At 40.3% G+C, this 17,688-nt stretch overlaps 1 protein-coding gene across 2 annotated transcripts in view; it reads right to left on the reverse strand.

The window, feature by feature from the left end:
• GABRB3 (gamma-aminobutyric acid (GABA) A receptor, beta 3) overlaps positions 1 to 6,364 on the reverse strand; it is a 36,273-nt gene extending 29,909 nt beyond the window's left edge. The window contains exons 1-2 of one of the 2 annotated variants that reach the window (XM_009323719.1): positions 6,143 to 6,364; positions 355 to 437 (exon numbers count right to left, since the gene is read on the reverse strand). In XM_009323719.1, coding sequence (XP_009321994.1) covers positions 355 to 437; positions 6,143 to 6,348 — 289 coding nt within the window. In that variant the 5' untranslated portion in view covers positions 6,349 to 6,364. The remainder of the gene's footprint in view (positions 1 to 354; positions 438 to 6,142) is intronic. The other variant, XM_009323711.1, reaches the window with a different exon arrangement.
• Between the last annotated feature and the right edge of the window lie 11,324 nt (positions 6,365 to 17,688).

Genomic DNA, 17,688 nt, shown 5'->3' on the forward strand with positions numbered 1-17,688 from the left:
CCTCAAGTTGCGCCAGGGGAGGTTTAGATTGGATATTAGGAAAAATGTCTTCACTGAAAGGGTTGTCAAGCATTGGAACGGGGCTGCCCAGGGAAGTGGTTGAGTCACCATCCCTGGAGGTATTTAAAAGACATGTAGATGTGGTGCTTAGGGACATGGTTTGGTGGTGGACTGGCAGTGCTAGGTTAACGGTGGACTTGATGATCTTAAGGGTCTTTGCCAACCTAAATGATTCTATGATCCTATGATTCACATAGTGTTGGTAGACACCAGTGTAAATATTACACAGTTCTAGGAAAGGAAAACTGCCCCGCATCTGAACTAGGTTTTACATGCATTTTCTCATGTACGTACAGCTTTCTATTTCCAGAGTACAGTTTTGTTCATCTAATGGGTATCTTCTCAAGTCCATCATACAAGCTGCAGTGGTTGTGATTCTGAAATACAAACATCAAATAGAATTACTGTATAGCCAGTAATCCAGGTTTTGTTGTTGTTATTTATTTTTCAAAGTGAGAACTCTCTGAAGAATAGCTTACAATAATTGAGAATCTGGTCCATAGTTTTACATGGAGCAGCAGCATAATACAACAGTGGTTACACTGACTGCAAAGGAACAACTGACTGTGACTTATCCTTATGCAACCAGTCCCTTTGGGGTTCAATGGACCTATCCGCATACACAAATATTACACAAACATTTGCTGAGATTAAAAAATATGACTTTATATCAGAAAATGTGAAGCAAAAAAAGTCTGCTACAAATGTCAAAATGATTAGAGCTGTGTGAATAACTGATTCCTCGGTTTTGCGGCAGCTCTAGAAAAAACCTGAAATGTTGAAACAATGTCCTAAGTTCAGCAAAAGGCTTAATTTCGAGGTTGAGTATATTTCTCTTGTTTCCAAAAGTAAATTAAAGAGGATTTTGTAATGAAGCGCCATACTGAATTTTAAATTTTCTCCCCAAATAACAATATATTTTTGCTTCTCTATTTCCAATGCAGGCAATTTAGCACACTAAGGATTAATTTGCAGAACATTTCACTATTGATGAATCTGCATTTTTCATCAAGCTCTTGCATATCAGGAGTGTCAAGAAAACACATGCACAACCAAAACAATTGTATTAACAGCTTCACACAGCATTGGTACTTTATTTTTAAATTAATGGATTTATATATTTGTACTAACTTTTAGATCATATGCTTTTAGATTAATCATATGCTCATGATTAATCTTCAGTGTATTTCAGTGTTTTGCTGAATCACAGCCTTCATCAAGAGTATTGATGTACATTATTATGCATAATCTTCTTTATAATGGCTTCATATAAATGTCACATTTAAATTCTCTTCTGGGCCTGACTAGGTTAGTCAGGCCCAGAAGAGAATCTTTGTATCAGTCTTCTGATACAAAGAAGAGATGGACCTTGTACACAGTTAGTTCCTAAACAAATAATATTCTGGTCATAATCTATGCTAATAAAAGAAGAGGGGAAATGCCTTAAATGTACCTCTAAAAGCTGGAACCCTCAATGTTAAGGTATTGTCCATGTGTTTTCTCCATTTTGAAACTTTCTCTTTAATCCCTTAACGTTCTGAAATTACAGTCTTCTAATCTGGTAAACTACTTTAAAATTCAGGGGCAACATTTCAATAGGAGAAAAGTAGTTAGGTGCCTTTCTTCAACTCTTTCACACTAAAGGAAACCTGCTGTTACTATTATGAATGCCCTATCCAATCTCCCAAAAAAGGAACAAAAGAAAGCTTATCCTTAGCATATAGGTTATTTCAGACCGTTAACCACATAATATCCAAAGGAAGGGATTAAGACCATTACAACGATCTCATAGGACAACAGAGGCCACCCTTCTCTGACTGAGAAGGTGCTTTTGCAAGAAAATATTAGAATTTCTTTGCACAGGGAGAGACAGTTGTATGAGCACAAAGGCAATGGATGAGCTAGGAGAGGAAAAAGCTCAAGGATCTGTCACTCAGCATATCTTCTCACTTGTGTTCCTACCAGTACCCAGTGAGAAATGCACACAGCTGATCTTTGTCATTCCCAGCCTTATCTATGCCATGATCATGTCTTTGCCACTGCTGTTCACTCTGGGTGTCCTCTGAATACCCTTATGTTAGTCCCACAGACTTTCAGGTACCGAGTATTGTGTAAGAGGAGGATACTTAAGTCAACCTTCTTCCAGCTGCCTGCTGGGAGATGCTCTGGTTCCTCTGTTAACACACGTCCCAGTGGGCAGGAATAGTTTACAAACAGCAATTCCTCAGCTGCTCTGCAGTTTAGGGGGACGTCTTCTCTGCAGTCAACATTTGCAGTGCCCTTCTGGACTCTCAAGCACGGTGCTAGACACAGGGCTATTAATTATGGAGATGAATGTCTCCTCAATATGATGACTACTAGCAGCTCTAGCTAACCATATAAAACTAGGACCTTTCACCTCTAAGCCTAGAGTCTTAGAGGAGAAAACTTACATCTTAAATCTGTGATCATTGATGAACATTTTAAATGACAAGGTCTTAGCATCGATCAGCTTTACAAAGCCATACAGATTGTGCAATCAAATGATGTTGCTCCTGAGTCAACTGGGAACTGTGCTCAAAGTAAAACAAGCAGGCACACTTGGACATTGCTGCTATGAGGTTTCTATCCCATGCTTCAGTACGTTCACCAACGCTAACCTAGGGCTCATGTAAGATCCTGCAGCAGAATCCACATGAGCTAAGTTGATACTAGAGGGAGTGTGGTACCAGGACCTGAACTATCATGTTGCATAATCAGCTTTAAATGCCAGCCATACAGAAAACATGCACTTACAAATTATTAATTTGACAGAATTATTGAAAATTATGCAGCTGGCAAACTTGTATTCAACCTACTAATTGCCTTATGACTTTTTAAGGAATGTATTTTTATTTTGGCCTGTTCACATACCATAGTGGTTCTGTGTCACAAGTTCCAGTATGAGAAACTGCACATTCTAGCTCAAGTAACTTTTTACACCACAGCAAAATGTATGTTTTTAATTTCATAAATATCTACTACAAAAGAAGATACTGCTGGATATAGATAGAAACAGATTTATCCCATTTACTCAAGGTAAGTTGAGTGCTCAGAGGTCCCTCCTGAATGAACGTTCAAGCAACCAAATTTAACTTGCACAAATGCTCACCAAAAGCAAATGTTAATTGCTCAGACTTGTGCATGATCCCGAGAAGAGCAGGTTTATTTTTTACGGGATGGAATGCTGGTGACACAGCAGGACAACGAGGTTTCAAGAACTCATCATCACAGCAGTGACAGAGAAACAATTATGAGCCAGACAAAGATAAAGCGGTACACAGACACACATACATTTTGGGTGAAAGCAATACACAAAGGAAATATTTTTAATTGTTTAAAATTCCATACTCCAGTTATCTGTCCTCTGGATATAGCTTCTCTTACCCTCCTCTGCTACTTTATTACCGGGCAGATTGCCTTTGATTATATTGCTATATTGTATAGAAACCCCACCTGTGATGTGCTGGGAGGTGCTGCACAAACAACTGACAGAAGGATATTTTCTGTGCCCCAAAAGTTTACAATATAAATCAGTGTAAGCAATATAAATACTTCTTATGTGACTAGGTCACAGTCCTGATGGCTAATTTGATCCTCTTTTTATTTTGATACAGAAATACATTCATCCAAAAAAGAACAGAAATAAGCGCAGTTACCTTGTCTGACCGATCACAGCTAACCTTTTCACCTTGCAAACATCCATCATGTTTTATATACGGGTGATAGCTACATGAGTCCTTTCAGATAAAATACATATATTCCTCCATTCTATTTATTTATAACATGCAGTATTGTACTGCCTGAGAACAAGGCAGTATGTATGGCAAATGCACAAGCAGTCGGAAAGACTCTGTTTTTGATCCCCAGTCTATAATGTCATTATTTCTTTTTTGGTGCATTATGAAAAAAAGCTGTGGTACCATCATATGTCTTGCATATTGTTCTGAACAAGGTGGAACAAAGTCAGTATCGTGCCCAAAGAAAAAGATTCCCAGAAATGGGTTGAACTTCAAAAAGCTACTGTCCCATTCCCCCACTCTCATAGACTTCTGCTGCGGTAGCAAACTGCTTTCTCTGAAGTAGAGAGAAACCTTGGATACTGAAGGTCAAGTGTTTTCAAAACTATGATAAATTCTATATTGTTCGGAAGAGAACATAGAGCCAGTGTGGCCTCGGGATCACTTTCGTTATATATTTTTTGAGGAACTACTTTGCTCCGTGTATATTCTATGATCAGTTGCAACCCTCCAAAATTTCCCCTATTATTCTCAGTGACCCTGTGTTTTGTGACACAAAAAACTCCAGGTTCTGGTCTCAGCCCACAGGAGGAATCATTGTCTCCAGACTGTGGCTTGAGGCCAATGCCATCGGGATGCTCTGAAGCCACAACACAAGAAGATAGGCCAGCGGTAGAGCAACACAAAGCTCAAGTCTTTGAATCAATGGAGCTAAGGCTCAGATATTTTCGTCCTTCTGATCACAATGTCCTATATTTTGCCAAGATTTAATTTCAGGCAGTTATCCTTCATTAAGTAACTCAGCTGCTTCACCCCATGGATATCTGACTCTGGATATTGCGTGCTTTCAGAGGAAAGAAGTGTGCCGCACATGAGCTGCTGGTGAAATCCCTGCTAAGCAAATACTATCAAGTGAAATGCAATCTGCTTGTGGATATTTACGTTTCGCAGAAGAGGAAGCTAACTTGTTCAAATACACTATTTTATGACAGATAATCCTCACCTGAATGACTCCAAATGTTTTTAGAGTGTGACAGAAAGACCTCTATACATTATTACAATCACAAGAGTTCTAATCTCCATCACTTTTTTATTACATTGCTTGTGGGCATGGTTCTTGAGATAAAGGAAACAAAAATATCTTGCATTATTTTTTGACATGTAACTACTTGTGAAAAGAATCCTAAACCTGCAGTGTTCCATACTGGGTCAATAGCATGCGAGATGAAAGCCTTCTTTTGCTAAAAATAGTTAATTATAGAGACAACATTTCCTGAACATCCTAAACGTCTTTCAAGTTTCATAACAGGCTGAGTCTGTTTTTAATTTGTCTAGAAAGATTCATCCAATTATAGTCCATACATGATATGCAATACAAGTTAAAGAGGTGAGAGGCCAAGACCCAAGTCATTTAAAAAGTTCAACTGTTGATAAAAAACACAAACAGGTAAATTAGTCATATAATCCACCTGCACCACTTTTCAGATCTCATTCATTTTTATACTAGGGACTCTTTATCCTGCACTATGTATGTGCAGCAGTCTTGAGTATTATCTATGCTTAAAAATACAAGAAACTTCTGATGATAGAAATGGAGCTTTCACTGGCAAAGACTTGTTTTGCTGGTACAGTTTAAACCACTGGAGCAAATGGCATAACCTGTCCAAAGAAAGCAACTTTTTGATACTACTGAGTCTTCCATTAAGATTTTTGCTAGTGTAATTATGTTTACCAAGGGAAGGATTTTTCAGCATTCCTAACCATAAAAGTGTTGACAGAAAACAAAGAAAACACAGGTCCAGCCTAAAATATGTAGAAAGTAGGATAACGTAAGGTCACTTTGTACCTCTGGTTTGAAATATAACACACTGAAGTGCCGATCCCTGTTTGAAGAAATCACTGAAGGTACCCATAGTCACGGTCTTGACTGTGGATGACTCCATTCAACCGAGGCTGCTTGCGGCTTTTTCTTTATAGACTACAGTCACATCAAGAGACAACATAAGCACCAACGTTCAATCTTACTGCCTGTATTTTGGACAAAAGTTTCAGGTTTACAATTAATGCTTGCCTTTCTGCTTCCTATAGCCACCGGGCTTTCCAGAGATATGATGACTCTACAGAAGCAGATAAAACCTGCCGAAGGTGCTTCTGGCAAAATTAAGAAACATTGAGAGTGTAATTTGTTTTCTATGGGCATCTTTCCGAGTTACAGGGAAGGTTACATAATACACTACCCAATGTTTGTAATAACCTTGTACCAGGAAACAAATATCAACAATACATAATGACAGTGATTAAACCTTCATCATGGAAGTACAGACCTGAGGCCGTAAAGCACCGTTCCGTCTGGGTGAAGGCGAATCATTCGATTCTTCACGGTAACGCCATGCACAAATGATTTCTTGTCATTTAAGAAGTAAGTGTCAGGCACCCAGAGTTGATCGGCCACTCGGTTATCAAGCGTGAGGTTGAGAGGTATGCCAGCGTAAGCCAGCCTCTTATCTCTCCAGTACTGTTGAAAATACATAGTCAAAGTGTAATCCTGGTGAGGAAAAAAAGAGAAGCACAACAGTCAATCATACTTGGCGCAACTAGAAAAATATTTTTTTTCCCTGTCACTAGCTTATTTTGCTGTTGGCTTACTTTAATTTTAAATATTTTTTTGAAAAAAAAAAAGGCTTAATAAAAACATTAAATACTCCTATCACTTATTAAATAATTCTAATAATTCAAGTATCACTCTAGTCTAAGGGAGCATTTAAAATCTTAAGAAATTAAGCTATTATTGGTATGTTTTGTCCTGCTCCTCCATTTCTTTCATTTAGTCCCCCTGACAACTACCCGATATGAGGTTTGTGGAATGATAAACGAGGTAATAGGTAAATACTGCCATCTTCCCCATTTTTAAAACTGATAGATGAATGGAAAAACATTCACAGTATTTTGAAGTAGTTTGCAAAATTGTATCTGAAAAATAAGCTGCAAAGATGTTGTCCATACATGTGCCTTTCTGTGAGACTGCATCTTGCAGTGACATAAAGATTTTCTCATCAACAGGCTACATCGGTAGTTAGAAGAACAGTAAATTGCAGTAAAATCAATGTTTTGTTTTCATAACTTTGTCAGTTAAGGTTCATGGTGTCTGCTAACAGCTGTGAACACTAACATAAGAGCCTAAACATGGATACAGAAGTCTAAACCATCCATTTTAGAATACTTTATTTCATTTCAGAATTGCTAACTTGACTCGGTCATGTCGTAATAATGTTATATCAAAACACTTCGAAAGTCTTAGACAATAGGCCTCATTCATTAACTTCATGGTATTATTAAAACAAAGTAAGATACGGGAACATTTTGAAGTTAAGTGACAACTAAATTGAAAAAAAAACCACATACAAAATAGAAAAATTTCCTGTTAGGAAAGAAAAACCTTTGTCTTTTCTTTCTCTCATAACTTTCAAAGTGTGGAAGGACATTTTCATTTTTAGAAAGCCTGTTTTTATGCATGAAATAAAAAAGGTGAACATCTGAAAATAATGCTTTCTTATATATGGAAATTAATGTTTAGAATTAAAGAAAACACTGGTTTTAGGTGTGATAATATTGCCGTATTTAACAATGAAAAAAAATGAGATGGTAAGTACAGGCCATTAAAACTCTGATTTTCAAATTACAGAAGTGCTCTAAACGATAAAACTCTTCATGAAACTCTTCACAAAACACTAAGAAATTTATGTGATCTCCAAACACATTTAAGTATTTAGCAGCAGGTGTGCAAGCCACAGGATACCTACATTTGCATCTGGTTCTACAAGCTGATGATGCAAAACCCCTCAGGCTTGCTGCTTGTTTGGGAAAAGGATGCTCAGGCTTTCTAAGTACGGCTGTTGGGAACGGTCCATTCTTGTAATGGGTTTCGTGTGGAGACAACCCAGTTTCGGGCACTGATCCTGCCCTGCTTCTCTCAAGCCCTACAGCCTTTCCTTGAAATCAAATGAAACTTGAGCACGCCTTTCACACTCAGAGCCTTTGCGTTTTTTATTCAGTGATTCATTCTCTTTAATGAGGGAGCTGCCATAGCTTTAAGAAATCAATTTTAATTGCTTAGAAAAATAAATCATTATAGATATCAAGGACAAGTTGTTCCTGTTTTAGGAAACGAATAGGAGACCTTTGGAAACAAAAGGGCCCGGTGATGGGAGAAAGGAGCCCATGTGGAACTGCCTGGAAGGAAGCTCATTCTTCAAAACTCAAATCCAACACGACTGCTCAGGAGAATGCACTCCGACCTCTTGGTCGGAAGCTTTCTTCGGTGGGACTAATCATCCCTGCTCATCGCTGAACGAGGTACATGCTACACTGGGTGCAGCTGCCTCGCTCCCACTAGCACGTCAGGAAGACTGCATCTCTCCTCACGTTCTCCACAACCGATTTTCTGACACTGATGCATTAGAACGAATATCCTCTACCAGCTCCGTTTCGCCTTAATTAAAGTTTGCTTCTATTAATGTTCAAAATCTGCTATGTGTTTGCCTTCTATAACGGTTTCTATAATGTCAAGAAATTGGGGATTATAAAAGCTGTGGACACATGAGCAGTACACCAAAAGCTCACTATGTATAAATGCACAATACATGCACAAAATAATGCAAAACAGAAATAAAGAGATGGGGTGGCACTGCACAGCATTGAAAGAAGTGAACCAGCGAGCCCTAAAATATAAGAGAAGCAGTACATGTGAGCAAAAGAGAGCTTTAGGCTAGGCTCCTTTTTCCTTTGGCTTGAGATAAAATACACGTTAACAGCTAACGAATGGAGTAATTAACTAGCGAAGTAAAACATATGTAACAACACAAGCAGTAACAGTCTGCCATTTTATTTGTTTATTTAACTAAAATTTACTATGGCAGGGAACAACAGAGAAAAAAGTTTACAAATTGCACACAGAAACAGCCACATTCAGCAAACATCAAGAACTTTCAGTGTCTGGACTGAAAGACAAACTTCCGAAATACATCCTCTAATCAGGGTACAAATTTCATTAGTGCTTTCTCAATTAACCTTCACTTCTTATTTCGCCTTAACTTTAAATTAACCCCCCCCCCATCTGTACGTCTTCTAATGTATATGACTGTATTTGCATGTCTTGAAAGCAATGGTACCCCGAAAAGTTATTTAAAAAAAAAAAGTACATTATTGCACGCAAAGTATCAGCCCATTCCCAGTTCTTCGCTTGGTATCTACTAAGGAAAATGCTCACGCAGCATCTTCTGCAACAGCAATACACTATCCAGATGCACTGACACATCTGCCTAACCCCACTCTCTTCACTTTGAACAACAGACATGGCAGAAATAGAGTGCCCAAGACTACCACACACCTTGAAGGATCACTGTACATTTGTGTTTTGTCAGCCTGGCCTGCCCTGAAGATGTCAGGATAGAAAGAAAGAATATGAACCATGATTGTTCATCATCACACTTTTTCTGATAAGCTCAAAGCAAAAAGCAGCAGCAAACTCATATTAGAACTGCACTGAAACTGCTTGGTTGTGCAAGGAGCGATAAAATGAGCAGGAAAGGCCAGTCCCTTAGGGTGGCTCTACCAAAGTCACCACCAGCAGAAACTAAGCTTATTAAAACCCATGAGGATGTCAGCTCTCATTCTTTGATTAGCTAATTTGCTAGGCTTTGTACCCATAAAGGAAGTTTTCCCCTTTTCTATACTCCAGAGGAAAATGCAAAACTGGTTTGATTGTGGACTGGAAAAAATGCACTAGGTATTTGTCGGGTAAAATGAGAAAATGGACTTCTACCCCCGGGTAAGTAGCCTACAAAGTTTATTAAGGGCTACCTTCCTCCAGGGGAGCTTATGATGACTAGCTCTGTTATAGAGGTCAAGAGAGTAGATGTCTGAAGCTAGAAGAGATTAATCCCACTACAGTTAGGGTGCTATTATGTGTCAAAGATGACGCAGAGCTGCCAGCTTTAGGAAATTCTAACTACCGCACAGAGCAGTGGACAATTTCCTCAGCAGCAAAGGCCTCCATAAATCATATTTTTTTCCCCATACAATACCATGCCACATCCAAGGTCCCCCTTTCCCCTCTCCAGTTCCTCACAGTAATAGATGCTTCAGGTCGAGAATGGTAACAAAATCACTCAAAGCCCTGACAGAAAGACAAACACGGTGCTTCTGAAGTACAGAGAAATGTCCTCAAAACGGGAGAAGCTGGACTGCACAGGCAGCATGTGCTTTCTTCTGTGTATGCAAAGACCATGGAACATCCTACAAGGACAAAGAACGGTGACAAGCATCCCCGACTTTCTAACGCTGCAGCAATGCCACTAATGTAAGGAAAGGCACACAGAAAGGTGTGCTGGTGTTTTTTCAACACAGTTTTCCCTGGGGGGGAAAAAATAAAAGAAAAAACTCAAATAGTAGATAATACTTGGGAAGGAATTTAGATACAACGGTAAAGAGGCCTATATCGCAACTTAAATAGAGCATAATGTATCTGTATTCTTCATGTGTATTATCTGTGATTTCAAAACATGTTAAGCAAGAATTACAGAGACTCACAATTATTATATGGTGCTAATCGCACACAAAAATTTTTTTAAGTGTTTTCTACATGATATTTGTCTCTTCACAGACTGAACATACCATGTAGGAAGCACAACTATGATTCAACTACAACGCCGCTTCAGACAGGCAGAATGTATTATAGTATGCTACTGTACAGTACCTAATGTGTTGTCTATAGGACTAATGAACAATAAATACTAATATGCTGTAATCGTAAAAGCAAACAATAGTTTGTTTTCTATTACAGGGTTTCTAATCTTTAGCTTTTTTCTCCTGCACTCCATAAAAAGGAAAGAAAATTTTTAAAATATGGTTTGTTCATCAAAATAAAATCCACAGCCTTATAGCAGCGATAATGCTCTAAAATTGACTATCACTGTTTACATTCTTAGTGTGTTATGTATCAAGGAAGTTAAAGTTTTCCATTAGCTGTAAAAATGTTGTATTTCTTCAAAATGACTGCTAGATAGAACACAATAATTAATAATTATGATCGAATACTGTTAATATGGCAGTTAATATTAATGCAAAATAAATAAATATATTGGAAATTACTGGAAATATTGGAAAAAGTTATACAAAAAACAACTATTCCACTGCTTGGGAGGACAGCCTTGTATCTACCTGAAACGCAGATTCCTATTTTAGGTTTGCATTTGGATGTAAATTCACATCCTGGTTTTCTTGACCAACAGACAAATGTGATTATTACCATCGGCTTTTGGATTATTTATTTTTGATGAGTTAATAAAGTAAATACTTATTCAGTTGATAAACAGATATGTTGAAAATCCATGCCTTAGTCTCCATATAACTTCAAGGTCCCTTCCCTCACCTTCCACATAATTTCAAAAATTAGATATGGCTGCTGTAGTATAAGGAGCTGTTTCTGAAGCATTGATGATTGAGTTACATTCTTCCCAATAAGCACAAAGTGAGTTGCAAAGCCAAACTCATGAATCTTACGCTTTGACAACATAGCTGTAAATCTGTCCCCCTACTATACACAGAAGAGACCTGAGAAACAGATTCATGCACACATTAATACACATAGTTAAATATGAATATAATAAAGATATTCAGAAAGGCTAACCTTAGGAAGTCAGAATTTACCAGCAATACTAGTCAGTTGTGTAAGATGATCACTTCCACATTTTTCTCAGCATTCAAAATTTTCTAAAAGCTTCAACAACTTTTATATTAAAAAAAAAGTTTTATTAAAGATTTATTGAAGAAAATTTACATTACATTTTACCTGTTGACATTTTGATTTGCCCAATGTCTAAACTATACATTACTTATCTAATTGTCAGTGAATGGAGAAAATCAGCGAAGTCTATTCTTCTGCAAAGTCTTTTACAAGAAAACTGCCCAATTAGAACCTCTCTGGTGTTAGATGTAGCTGATGAGCAGCCTGAGTGAAGATTTGTGCATGCACACAGACACACCCCGCCTACTCCACCAAAGCACCTTCCTCTAACGTTTCTTGGTCTACACTCAAGATTCATCTCACCTGTAAGATCCTGATCCAGGCTTCTCTCTGGCACCACTCAAAAACCCTTTAATAATGACCGGTTGAAAACATGGCACATATTTTCCCAAGCATGTGGCTAAAATACTCTTCTGTTAAGAAAATGCTATGCTAAAGCGGCTCAATTACACTGATTTCACTGTGACCCTCCATATATCCATGTCGTCTTGGTATCCTTCGTACCAAATTACCATGATTTTTTTCCTCTTCTACTGAAACACACAAGGATGGTGTTATAAATAGATATAAGGAAATATTTAGCCTCCAAGAAACCATTTGATGCAACAAAATAAAGTTTTCCAAATAAATGTGTGATTGCATGGGTCTTTCCTGCCCTCTCATACCCTTTGGCACAAGAGTTTCCATCTCCACCGCAACCACAGTGCCTTCTCCAAAGAGCCTGTCCCCCACCGAGCATCTCTGGGTGCTCTGAGGAGGGTTGCCATACCAACCAGCGCTCTGTTTTCTGCAGGCAAAGGGAGCACGGTTGACATAGCAACCGGCCAAAGCAGCTTCTCCCCAGCTTTTCAGGGACAGGTGGTGGTCACTGCAACAGAAGAGAAGCTTCTCAACAGGAATGAAGGGAGCAACTGGGCACCCTTGGTGGGTACTGCTCCACGGCACCTTCCTGCCATGGCCACAGGAGCTTACTCTTCAAAAGCTGGGTATTGGCTTTTCTCTTTATGCTTTCCTCTGCCCACAACAAACTGACGGGGATGCCTTCCCGCTCTTGGGGTGTTCTCTCATCCGAACATCAGAGGACACCAACTGACAAGGAAGCCAGTGCTTGGGCTGAGCTTTGGTAGGCGAATACGGAGAGAGACAGAAGAAAGTTCCTGCAAATATTTCAGTTCAGGGACAGAAGTCAGGACAAGAAGTCAGTCTGGGCTATTTAATCCCTGACAGATGGGGGTGGGGGGAGAATACTTAAATATTCCTCCTCTGATTCAGAGTATCACAGGTACTACAACACCATTGGCTTCTCAGTAATCAGGAGTTTCTATTCCCAAAGAACTGATCAAAGAAAAACTAACATACACCTTTACACATCAAGGGTATCATACTCTCTGATCTGGTGGCAGAAAGCTAGCTAAAAGAAGTATGGTCTTTCACTACACCCCTGAAGATCTGTCCAACGATGATATGGCAAACTGCAATCAAAATCCACTTGATGGACAGATACAACATAAAATTCAACATCTGATGAAGTCCTCCTAAAAAAGAGGAATAGAAATGTCAAATGTTTAGATGCTATACTTGAAAACTCTAAAAGAGATCAAGTCAGAAAAAAACCACCAAATAGCCTTAAAAAAAAAAAAACTTATAAGAAAGAAAAATAATCCTAGGCTCAGTGAGGCACTTAACTTGCTTCATGAAGCACAGATTTATTTATTTTAGAGCTGACAGGACCTCAAGAAAACAGGTACACTTAATTGCACTAATTGAAATCCTGCTAACAACCTACAGGGAAGAAAAAAATCAACCTTTATCAGCTGTCAGCTGGTTCCCACGATAGAGGCAGCTGACCTTAGAGAGATGGGAACTGACAACTAATGGTTTGTGCCTCCTACACAATAGCGGGATGTGCCACGAGTGAGCTAGAGAAATGAGCTAGTGCTCTAAAATCTTAAAGCTATGGGTTCCTTTTTCAGTTATGAGATATGAACAGAGGCTAAAAATTTGGGTCCTACCAGGTAACCATTTTAGAGAATGAAGGACTTCTCAAACTTCTACTTTGTTCTTTCCATAAATGTATCAACTTATTTCTCTCTTTGGCATTACTTGAATTATCAATAAAAATACGGAAGGAAAAACAAAACCTAAAGAAAGCCCTACAATTTGATATTTGTCGTATTTGTTCAGGTATTCCTATTTCTTAGGAAGCATTATTGCATGCATAATTCTTTTAGTGTCTGCAAGGTGCTCCAGGACAGCAGGGATGGAGGTAGTTAAGAGCCTCCATAGCTGGGCATACACCAATGGCTTTTAAATACTGTGACCATAAATATACAGCTCCATGCCCCTCTTATTTGCTATGATTAAACACAAAAACCATCGAAAACAATTTTGAGTAAACCTGTATATCAGATTGAAAAGTCTACAGTCTTTTTGTCACCATAGAATTGTAAAAAGACCTTTCTAAAGGCACTCCAGAACTTGTATGATATTTTTTTAATCACTCCAGCGCTAACAAATAAATCAAAACTATATTTAGGAACAGAGAGCTAAGGGAAACATGCCCTTGAATGAAAACTGAAATACATATCTGTTCACATCCACACTTTTTGGTTAAAAAAAGGAATATTTACTCCACTGTGGGGAGACCTTTTTAAATTTTCTCACCTCCAAACCTATTCATTTGCCGACTCTGGGAGCCAGCCAATCTCACTGGCAGCAGAGCAGCAAGGCTGACGCCCAAGTTTCTACTTGCTGTCTGTGATTATCTGAACCACCAGATATTCTTACAGGAAATCCCATTCAAGACAGACACCATGAACAAAATGCCCTTTAAGAAAGAGAGTGAGAACACATTGGCCATCAAATGCTTTTAAAATACGTAACTTGAAACATGATCTATGTATTTTTCACTATTGTGGCACATGCCATTTGGGTGTGCCAGGCCTGGAGGGCACCCCCAGACCTCTCTGGCCCTGGGCCCTGCTGGCCCCCTGGGGCTCCCCCAACTCTGCCCACAGCCTAGGACCCCATGTCAGCCCTCCAGGGCTCCTCCACCCTGCCCACAGCCCAGGACCCCATGTCAGCCTCTCGGGGCCATCAGCCCCTGCCCCAGCAACACCACAGCAGGGCCGGCCTCCAGCTCCCCACAGGCCTGCCCTGCCCAGCCATGGGCTCCACCAGGCCGAGCCCACCCATAGGCCAATGTCCCAGCCTGGCCTCGGCCCGTTCCCATCCCCAGAGAGGTGCCCGATGCCCAGGGCTGGGGCTGCCCCGGTGCTCCCGGCTGCCCTGCTCCTGGCTGGAGGTGGGACGGGCCCTGGTTGCCAGGCCCTGCCCTGCCGCCCTCCATGGGGAGCCCCCGCCACTACGGACACCATGACAGGGTGTCCACAGCAGCTGTGGCTCTTTATATGTAAACAGGCAGTTCACTGGGACCAGGATATTATGTGTTCATTTTTGAGTAAGGACATAAACTAGACGAGATTTCTCTGCAGTGGCAGAGTCGGAAAGGTGATCGGTGAACAGCCCTGCGCAGCCTATTCCCTTCCCTCCAGACACGTTACTTATGCCGCCAGCTTCCCTCACTTTGCCCTTTCACTCTATCAGTAACGCTAAATCCAACTTTACATCTTGCAGTAAGAAAACTGGGATGCATGCTAAGTCAAAAGGAAAACAATGCATTTGCTAAAAACTCACTACTGTGGGTAGGAGAAACTCATCACGTGCCACAGCTATGCTCATAAAACTTGATAAAGCACAAAATAAATAAATGGGTAAAAAAAGCCAAACACTGCATCCAAGAGGAACTATTACAAGCATACGTGATATTCAACCCACACACCACCACACCTCTTGCTGTACAGAGACTTGAGAAATAAGTGGAAAAAAGCGTGTCCCTTCCCAGTGCCATTTAAAAAATTACACTGTAAGTGATTTTAAAGGAAAGTGTCTTGCTGAGGGATCGTCTCCCCTCCTGCACGTGATCTGAACACCCTGCAAAGATCTGCTAATAGCTTTTGGAATCAGGGAATCAAAATGTGTCACTGCATAAAGAAAGATGAGGAAGATTTCAAACTGCAATGCTGCTCGACTCCTGAAGCCGCAAACAGGACAGTCTAAAAAACCGACATGAAACATGTATTTAGTCACAGATCTTCAAAACTTCCAGTTTCGGTAGCTGGATTTTTTAAAGCAAAGTTCTCTGATGGCAGCAGGCACGAACAGGAGTTTGTATCTACTTAGGGCACTTAGAGCAAAACTGATCCTATAGTGGATAATGTGTTGGCTACTTTCCTCTTCGTGCAAATCTCATGAAGTTCAACAAGGCCAAGTGCAAGGTCCTGCACATGGGCCGGGGCAATCCCAAACATGGATACGGGCTGGGCGATGAGTGGATTGAGAGCAGCCCTGCAGAGAAGGACTTGGGGGTACTGGTGGATGAAAAACTGAATATGAGTCGGCAGTGTGTGCTCATAGCCCAGAAGGCCAATCGTACCCTGGGCTGCATCAAAAGCAGCGTGGCCAGCAGGTCGAGGGAGGTGATTCTCCTCCTCTGCTCTCATGAGACCCCACCTGGAGTACTGCGTCCAGCTCTGGGGCCCCCAGCATAAGAAGGACATGGACGTGCTCAAGCGGGTCCAGAGGAGGGCCATGAAGATGATCAGGGGGCTGGAGCACCACTTCTATGAGGACAGGCTGAGAGAGTCAGGGTTGTTCAGCCTGGAGAAGAGAAGACTTCGGGGAGACCTTATTGCGGCATTCCAGTACTTAAAGGGGGCCTAACAGGAAAGATGGGGAGGGACTCTTTATTAGGGAGTGTAGTGATAGGACGAGGGGTAATGGCTTTAAACTGAAAGAGGGTAGATTTATTTTAGATATTAGGAAGAAATTCTTTACTGCGAGGGTTGTGAGACACTGGAACAGGTTGCCCAGGGAAGCTGTGGATGCCCCATCCCTGGAAGCGTTCAAGGCCAGGCTGGATGAGGCTTTGAGCAATCTGATCTAGTGGAAGGTGTTCCTGCCCATGGCAGGGGGGGTGGAACCAGATGATCTTTAAGGTCCCTTCCAACCCAAACCATTCTGTGATTCTACGGTTCTATGATCTAACAATACTTTCCTCAAGGCTACTGTAGGCTATTTTCCTACACATACAAGATACCTGCAAAAATAAAAAACTGTGAATGTATTGTGCCATATGTTTGCTTCAAGTAACTGAATGTAGAAGGGGCTACTTGAGTATTGTGACATTCCTCCTAGTGTGGTACCAACTGGAAGGACAGAAGACAAATATTTTTATTTCCTTGGAAATCTGGTGAAAACATTGAGAACTTAAAACTCGGTTTATATACCTCCCTCGCACAAAGTGGTTTTCCCTCACTAGACTTTTACTCTGATGTATGTAATGCTTCTCCTGCAGCAAAATTACTCATATAAATCTGTGCTAGGTGGACACAGTGATTTCAAAGGCGTTCGTCAAATTCAGAAGTAAAGACACAGACCAGTTATTTAAAGAACCAGAGTCTTCCCTACCACAGGTACAGCCTATAACCACTGCTCAATTACTTACCTAATTCATCTACTATTGTCAAATACCTCAGAAGCAGCAAAGTGCATTTAAGAAGCAAGAAATCATTTTCTCCGGAAGGCCTTTGTGTGAACAAAATGTGGCTGAGTAAAGGAGCATGAGCAAGTGTCCTGGTTTCGGCTGGGATAGAGTTAATTACATCAAATTACACAAATACATCAAAACGACCAGCAGGTGGATCAGGCTGATAAGATTGAAGTGGCTCAAGTGGGACTGGACTGGCAGCATAAGGGTGAATTATTTATAGCTCGATGGGCCCATGACATCTCAGGCCATCAAGGAAGAGATGCAATATACAGATGGGCTTGTGATCAAGGGGTGGACTTGACCACGGACACTATTGCGCAGGTTATCCATGAATGTGAAACAAGTGCTGCGATCAAGCAAGCCAAGCAGTTAAAGCTTCTCTGGTATGGAGGACGATGGCTAAAATATAAATATGGGGAGACCTGATAGATTGATTATATCACACTACCAAAAAC

The sequence above is a fragment of the Pygoscelis adeliae genome, unplaced genomic scaffold, assembly GCF_000699105.1.
Source record: "Pygoscelis adeliae isolate BGI_AS28 unplaced genomic scaffold, ASM69910v1 Scaffold50, whole genome shotgun sequence".
Taxonomy (NCBI): domain Eukaryota; kingdom Metazoa; phylum Chordata; class Aves; order Sphenisciformes; family Spheniscidae; genus Pygoscelis; species Pygoscelis adeliae.